Genomic DNA, 8,752 nt, shown 5'->3' on the forward strand with positions numbered 1-8,752 from the left:
ATATATATATATATATATATATATATATATATATATATATATATATATATATATATATATATATATATATATATCCTATCTACATAATTAACAATTTAAATAATACAAATAAACACGTAATAACACAAAGGTTTATCGCACATTAAAATATGCAGAGTATGCATGTGTTACGTGTTGAAGGGATTTTTCTCGCTAATAATTTGTGGTAATTGATCGTGCAAGTATATCAACAGCACAAAAGATGAACAATGCTACTTCAGCTTCTGCATGTAACGTATATTAATTCTTATTCGTGATTATACAACAGATATTAGATAGCAAGCTGTTTATAAGGGATAAAAAATAAAATGAAGAAGCGCATGATTAATCGCATTAATCGACTCGCGCATTTATACAGGGTATAAATAATGATATAATCAGATAAAACATTATGGTGCGCACAGCATTGCCTTCATTCTTGTTATTTACAAGCATGTACTCTGCACCCAAACTATACAAATAAACGGCGTATTTTTTTATATAAATAATAACGCAAACGCGCATCCACATGTGCGTATGACAAATCCTGCGTGAACATTGCACAACGTTAGGCGTAATTGCACATAATTTGATACTGAAAACATACGTTAATTGCAAACTGGATGAAACGAACAAATTAGAAGTACGTAATTGTTATTATTAATAATAACAAAAGAGCGATAGACGCGTACTATACGTGGAACTTAATATTAAATAATTAAAATACCGATTATTACATATAGGTCTTTACATTAGAACTATACAAAGATCTCGTACTCTCTGCCTGGTTATTTCTTTTCTCTCTTTTTCACCAGAAAACAACGTACATTATGCGTAAAGTCTGAAACTTTTATTATGTATGTCCTTGTTTTCTCGTTTTCAATAAGTATACATATGCTTACGCGCTAGTGCGTGATTCATTATTCGCGTGCATGCAAATAGTTTCTCTCTACTCCTAGTTAACAGCGGAATTTTATTGTATATCTTTGAGTTGTATCGTACCAATGTACTTGCTTTTATATAAAATGCAAAGATCTCTCGATGCGACCATCGTTAAATCAATGTGTCGAACATTACGTTCGCTAAATTAACTCTATGTGCTTGTGTACTTTGCAACACTACGATAATACATATAAGAAATTTCCGTGACATTATTTGACGTCTCACGTTTTCCTTACGATCATCGGAGTAAAATCAGCAAATTTGACAACGCATCATAAATTACGGCTATAAGTGTCGCGCCAATTTGATAATATATATTATGAAAAATAATTATACAATAGTAATGAGGTAACACAGGACAAATTTAGAAAAATGTATATTCTCAATTGGTTATTCCAGCTAAATGCATCTCACACGATTGTGTTCCTTCTGTTCTTTCTTTTTTTTTCTTCTTTTTCTTACGGATTTTTGCAAGAGTACACTTATCCATAGGCGATGAGTACTAACGATTAAATACGGCGCTATGCTATTGCAGAAAACATTGTATAACAGTTATACCGATGTGTATCTTTAGTTTAATATTAGGAAGGAATATGTGTTATGTGTACTAATAGTCGCTAATTTAAGCTATAAACTATAATCAGCAGCCACAATCTGAAATGAAACAAACACAAGACGGAAAAAGATCGAATGGAAACAAACATGAAGAGAAGAAACTGAACTTGAAATATACCAATTAAGTATATACTACACACGTTTGCATTTGATACTCTGGCAGTGCAAGGATGACAAATGATGACGTTACATATCATTCCCTCGCCGTAAAAAATCCAAAAACAAGTGAGCCTGTTAACAATTACGCTCTCACATAGAGATAAAATGAAAATATTCTCTCAACAAATGTAGATTATATATACATATACAAACAAATAACAATCAATCTTCTTACTATCGTGAATAGAAAAGAAAAATATATAAGTGGAAAAATTTTTATTGTAAAATGATTCAGAAACGCGCACAAAAAAAGTAATTAAAAATCTACGAATTTAATATGCTGTTGCTTAATCTCTGATTTAGGTTTTTAGAAACCTAGTCTTTAATACTTCCCTGCTCCATTTGTTTAAATTAATTCACAAGAGTATAAATTCTAGATGAAATATAGTAAAGAACCTGAGCTGTATTATTTTATAATAAAAACAACAAACACGATATTCGCCGAGGTATTCAACAATAAGGTTGCGTACTTTAGCAGTAAAAGAGAATAACAAGGAAAATCATGATGTTCCAAACAATATCTTACATACTGTGATTCTCCACGATTTTGTGGATACTTAAGAATTTAAAAGTTCTACAGACAAATAATAATAGTCGAGAGAATATACGATGGAGCAATGTGAGTAATTATATCCGGATATAAAAATGGAATCCTTTGATCATTTTCACAAAAAACAAGGTGACTTAAAAATGAATATATGCGGAGTTGGAATAATATCGTTGCCTGAAAATAGCATGGATAAGAAACAACTGATCAGCGTAGATCCGGATTATCATTAACTTGCTTCTTTATACGTAATAATACTGTTGTATACCATTGATCCAATCTTGAAATTGAATCATACTCTTTCACTGCCTCTGTGAAGCCTTCGAGATTTTGCTCTTCCAAATGTTCTATCAGTGTCTGAAAATGCGCAATGTTCAAGAATTATCGAGTACTATCCGCAAAAGAATTAACAATAAAGATATAGAGAAAAAAGATGTAATGTACTATTATCATATATATATATATATATATATATATATATATATATATATATATATATATATACAGACCTAAATAAGAAAAAGATAGGACTATATATAATTTACCATTATCAGTTTGTATTCTCTAGAATCCTGAAAAGCGGGATACTGCTCCTGATAACGCTCGATAGCGTGTTGGGCATTTAATGCATCTATACACAAGTGACACAACGCAGCACGGAAAAAATATTCCTTAGCACTGTATTTTAACAGAGAACTCTCTAATGATGCAGAGGCGACCTGCAAAATAAATCAATATTATAATTCAATTTAAGTGCAAGAAAATACATTATATTCGTCACAATAACATTAAATTTTTTTTAATGCAACCGAGATCGTTTTGTTTCATTGTTAACAATTTGTTACAAAAAGGAAAATCTCCACATGTTACCTGTTCATAAATCTGAATGGCCTTATCATAATTCTCAAGTTGCGCGGCGTACTGCGCAACTTTTAGAAGACACTTGTTTGCAGAGGAATTACTTTCTTCACCACGAAAATAATCTGCTGCTTGTTCATAATGATGTACTGCACGTTCTAAGTCAACTGCTTCACTTTCATAGATCTCAGCTATACTCTGATGGTGCTTAGCTGCCATTGTAAAACGACCCATGTCAGTGTAAATCTCGATAGCTTTCAACAAGCAACTGATTGCCTCTGCAAGGACATAGAATAATATCAAGTTTATTTTGAAATTGAATCAATAAATACATTGGCCTGCAAAATTAGGGGTCCATGAGTAGCATGAAATTATATTTAATATAATGTTCAATAGCACTAACAACAGGGTTTTGCATTTTATTTTAGCATCCTCCTCCTTCCTTTAATTCAAGAGAATAATGCACAAAGTTTTATTTTTAGTTTTATTTTTTCCAGTGATAGTATTAATTAAAAACTTTATTTTAAGATCCAGTGGAGCTGCTAATTATATGTGTTTTCAAAGTTAGAGCAGCTACAAAATCGTTATAATGGCCTATTTTTGAGAATTTAACTTCAATTATCTCAAAATCTAAGTACAATAAACACTTTTTGTAGCTGTATTTAATTTACTATATCAAAATCTATCAGGAATCTATAGAAAATTCCTATGCCAAGTTTGCTTTTATAAATAATTACCATTTGTATCAGATTTTTTGAAGCAATTGGCTGCATCTACATAATTGTTAGCTGCGTCATGACGACTACCCGCCTTGGCATGTAAATCTGCTGCGTCGTAGAATGCTTTCCCTGCTGAGCTCCACTTCTTTGCCATCTTGAACATATTTGCTGCCCGTTGATAACATTCTACTGCTTCTTCAACTTTGGACGAACTTCTGCAAAGTTAATCATTGACTCATTGACTCACTGTGTAACAGATCATAATATTAATGATCTAGATTAATAATGTAGAATTTATTATTGTAATGCACAGTTATGACAAATTTGTCAGTATGCAGAACTAATCAAAACTTGACTCATTCATGTAAGAATCATACAAGCAATTAAAATTTCCTAAGAGATAGTGTGAATAATTGAGAAATCTCGCGACACGGAGAATCTCAGTCGCGTGTGGCAAACAATAATACTGTCTCCATAGATGTACATACATGTTGACACATATCCATACATAGTACACACACAGATTCGCGCTTGTGATCGTGCAAAACGAAGAAAACTAAATTGCAATACGATCGAATCGAAAAGCTTAGCTAGAGTTCCCTGCGATCCGCGAACGAATACAGCTGCGCAAGCGAGTGACGTGAGATGCAGGACGAAGTGTGATTTATCCAAACGAGATCCGGGCGAGTTCAAGTGACGAATCGATGCCAGTGTCAGCTCACCCGAATAGAGCGCCGAAGAAGCCCCTTGACGACGACAGCTTCCTTTCGGCCTCCGCCACCAGTTGTAATGCCTTCTGCTCGTTGTCGGCCATGATGATCGTTCACGATTGTTTCCCCGTGGAATTTTTCAGGTATCCCGATTCATCAACTCTACTCGATAACTTCCACTTCCTCGACCCCGTGCGCACTACCGCGACGTCACGTCACTAGACTCACCAAACGGCGATGAATCGCGAATGCAATGAGTGCATCATCGTTCTCAGGTTTGCCAACTTGCCGGCAAAGAATTTTATGGAGGATTTACACTGCGCCGACATTCGATAGTAGAGTTTCTTTGGCTGCGTTCCGAAATAGTGCTGACAATATTGATACTGAAACCAGCATATTTATCGCTCCAAAATTGTCAATAAATAGCAGCAGCATAAGAAAACGAAATGCATTTACAGTATCGTGTTGTGGCTAGCAAAAAGAACATAATCTATACAATCTATAAAGAAGCAAAGAACAAATCTGTATAATTACGAATAAACTAATACCAATTTTACTTAGCACAATTGTATGATTGATTTTCAATACTGGCAATGAATATTGAAACATAGGCATATTGATCATTGTATAAAGAAGAATCCAGGAAGGAGCATGTTGCGATATTGCATGGGTCATCGGTTGTGTTCATTTGATGACGTATTATGTCATAAATAACATTACCGGAAACACAGTCTGGCGGTATACTTTAAACATCTTGGAAGTATATAGCAAAGAATTTAGTATATAGCAATTAATTTAAAAAGAATAATAGAAAAATTGTATTTATATTTTGCTAATATTGGTGAACGAAATCAAATTAGTCACTTATAATAATTTTCTCTTCAATACGTTTACGCACCTTTGTCTATTCGATTAATTGACAATATTACGTCATAATATGTATTTCGAATTCCATAGTATCGATAGTCGCATTTCCCTGGTAAAAAAATGTGTGTGTATAGAGAACGATAGAATAAAAGTAACCATTTTCTATCTTTGAATCACCTATAGAATAAAGAATACTAGGAAGGAGCACAAAGAGAAAATCCTTTGTTAGAAGTGCGAAGAATTGTGACGTAGTGAAAGTGAATTAAAAAATTTATAGATAACGATAGAATAAAAATAACCATTTTCTATCGTTTTGAATATGGATTTTGGTTCGTGAATTTACAAAATGTGAATAGTATTCTATCGTATACAATAGAATACAATAGATAGTGATAGAATTTTTATCGTTAGTTTCCTATAGAACCAGATAAAATACGATAGGATTTATATCTGAACTTGCGAGCGAATGATATACGAGCTCGTAGCTTAAAGAAAACGATTTAAATTGATAGCGCTATCAATTTGAATCGTTTTCTTTAAGCTGTATCGTTCACGCTCGCAAGTTCAGATATGAATCCTATCGTATTTTATTTGGTTATACCCGATTTTGTATTCTATAGGAAACTAACGATAGAAACTCTATCACTATTGTATTCTATTGTATACGATAGAATACTATTCACATTTTGTAAATTCACGAACCAAAATCCATATTCAAAACGATAGAAAATGGTTATTTTTATTCTATCGTTATCTATAAATTTTTTAATTCACTTTCACTACGTCACAATTCTTCGCACTTCTAACAAAGGATTTTCTCTTTGTGCTCCTTCCTAGTATTCTTTATTCTATAGGTGAAGTGTTCACGTATTTGCCTCACAAATCTTTATATCAAAACAGGCAGTACTAGCACATCACTGATTCTTTTCGATAACATATTCGCCCCTTATAATTTCCTTTTATTTATGTGTATATAGTCATTTTTCTTTTACTACGGAGCGTACGCGAATTTGTCCTATAATTTCCTCAGTTTTACAAGGTGGAACCCTTTTCTCTTTGTGAAATATTCGCGCATTTGACTTGCAAATCCTTCCGCTAATAACATTTGCACGTTGTCTTGTTGATTATTTTCGATGGCGATAGCGTATTTAATATCTCTTTGCCTTATGATCATCCTTTTACTATAGGACGTTCGCACGTTCGCCTTTTAGTTTATTCAGTTTATTTTTCACGGAATATCTTTAAATTCTTGGCATAGATGAAAAAGAAGAGAGAAGGGATAAAAAAAACAAGATCACTTATTTTGCAATTGAAGGTATTACAAAAAATGCTATCAAAGGAATCAAGAAACAAAGGAATCAAGAAACCCCAAGGAACTAACATTAATGCTGTATGTAATCTTACATCATATAATCATAATATCCAAGTGTCTGGATTTAGGTATCTGAAAGCTTGTTTACAAGTAAAACTTATCAATACTAAGTAGGAAAATCATCGATGATCTTGTAAATTATCATGGTAATTAAAGAAATATTAATACGAGAAAATAAAAAATAAAAGTATTTTTTCTGTTTAACATGTTTTACCTGCACACAAGAGCATCTAAATTCTAACATCTTAAGCGGAGTCTACAATGAGAAATTAAACCATAAAACTTAAGCTTTAAACCTGAAATTATAAGAAATTAATCACAATCAATTATTTTCCTTACATTTGATAGTGATTAGTCAATTTCTTACGGCTTCAGGCTTAAAGCTTAAATATTATGGCTTAAGTTTTCATTGTAGACTCCGCTTTATGTATAAGTAACATTCTTTAATAAATATTTATTTAAACTTAAATTTACATATTCCTACTGCTATTCCAAGAAATAGAATTTTTATATTTTTTTTATACCATGCTATGTTATAATTGAAGTGAGATTTCCAATTTTTATCTAAAAATTGTTTGTAAAATACTGACATTTCATCTGCAGTTAACGTCATCTTTCCTTGAGTCCTTAATAACTCTTGAAATTGTTTTCGCTCCTGCAATTAACATTGCAATATTAAATCAATGATATTAAATCATATATGATATATTTAGAAGAGAAATATATGAGATGTACCTGAATAAAATTAGTATTATGTTTGTACCAGAATGTTTGATTCCATTGTTGAGTATCTTCCTTAAGTTCTCTATATTTCTTCTCTAAGTAAGTTTCTTTCATTGGACGTGCAAATATTATAGGTCTCAAATTAGAAACTGGATCAGGAGGACCGATTATATCATGAAGTTGATCATTTTTTAAGGTTGTTGTTTTCTGATAGAAGTATAGTCAATATATATGCTGCTTATGAAATCATTTATTAGAAATGAAATATATTTACCGTACTACATAGTCGGCACGATTCTGTCAAGTATCTCACACAATGTTTATAAGTCTGAGATGTAATGTTTAACATCTTGTTGCTATTCTATGTTCTTACAAAAATGTTTCGTCTTTATGATACATTATCATGTTGCCTCCTTTTTCACAATAATTTTATTTTCGCAAACATTTTCAAAGAATTAATTGAGCGCATCACTTTTTTAATTCAACAATATTATAAAATTAGATTTTATGAAATTCTGAAAGGTTAGACTAGGTTCATGTGGCACATAGATTGCAAGATCAACCAAGAGCCAATGCACATCCGTAATATGTTACGTTACATTAAGTACTGACAATGCAATGGCCATACTTGTACGTAAAATTAAACTCTTAAGTCAACGCACAAAGAAATCCGTAAACTAAATATGTTACGGATGTTCTTGTGCGGAGGCTCCAAGAATGAGTTTCACGAACTTCAGTTACGGTCAAAATTTGCCCGACGGTATCAGGGTTCCAACTGATAGACATGAGTATTTTGTCATTCTCAGAGCCTCCGCACAAGAACATTCGTAACATGTTAAGTTTACGGATTTCTTTGTGCGTTGACTTAAGTTTAATTTTACGTACAGGTATGGCCATTGCATTGTCAGTACTTAACGTAACGTAACAAGTTACGTGCTTGTGCGTTGGCTTTTAGGGTGCAAACTATACACATATACACTAAACTGCGCGCTGTGCAGAGGAGTGAAGCCAAGATGGAAGGACAGATATACATATCCAATAAGGCGTTCTTTGTCTAATAAAAACGACTAAAATCCAGCTGTACAGGAATTAATTGACGTATCAAGCACTTCTTTGCACATTATCAATATGAATACAAATAACATATATATATATATATATATATATATATATATATATATATATATATATATATATATATATATATATATATATATATATA

General features: G+C 32.1%; 2 protein-coding genes across 3 annotated transcripts; both read right to left on the bottom strand.

Moving 5' to 3' along the window:
* Positions 1-255: 255 nt before the first annotated feature.
* Positions 256-4,834, bottom strand: LOC116848129 (alpha-soluble NSF attachment protein). Its single transcript, XM_032823910.1, has 5 exons — positions 4,581-4,834; positions 3,877-4,073; positions 3,152-3,417; positions 2,827-3,000; positions 256-2,638 (listed from the first exon to the last, which is right to left on the bottom strand). The coding sequence occupies exons 1-5, from the start codon at positions 4,670-4,672 to the stop codon at positions 2,489-2,491; spliced, it is 879 nt and encodes a 292-aa protein (XP_032679801.1). The 5' UTR covers positions 4,673-4,834; the 3' UTR covers positions 256-2,488.
* Positions 4,835-6,812: 1,978 nt separating this feature from the next.
* Positions 6,813-8,631, bottom strand: LOC116848142 (cytochrome c oxidase assembly factor 8). 2 transcript variants are annotated; one of them, XM_032823934.1, is made up of 4 exons: positions 8,515-8,631; positions 7,805-8,045; positions 7,543-7,737; positions 6,813-7,462 (listed from the first exon to the last, which is right to left on the bottom strand). In XM_032823934.1, the coding sequence occupies exons 2-4, from the start codon at positions 7,877-7,879 to the stop codon at positions 7,262-7,264; spliced, it is 471 nt and encodes a 156-aa protein (XP_032679825.1). In that variant the 5' UTR covers positions 7,880-8,045; positions 8,515-8,631; the 3' UTR covers positions 6,813-7,261. The 2 variants fall into 2 exon arrangements, with proteins under 2 accessions (XP_032679825.1, XP_032679824.1); XM_032823933.1 differs by having other exon boundaries at positions 8,416-8,559.
* Between the last annotated feature and the right edge of the window lie 121 nt (positions 8,632-8,752).

The sequence above is a fragment of the Odontomachus brunneus genome, unplaced genomic scaffold (assembly GCF_010583005.1).
Source record: "Odontomachus brunneus isolate Ranch 3 - 2012 unplaced genomic scaffold, Obru_v1 Obru_scaffold_090, whole genome shotgun sequence".
In the NCBI taxonomy this organism is placed as follows: Eukaryota; Metazoa; Arthropoda; class Insecta; order Hymenoptera; family Formicidae; genus Odontomachus; species Odontomachus brunneus.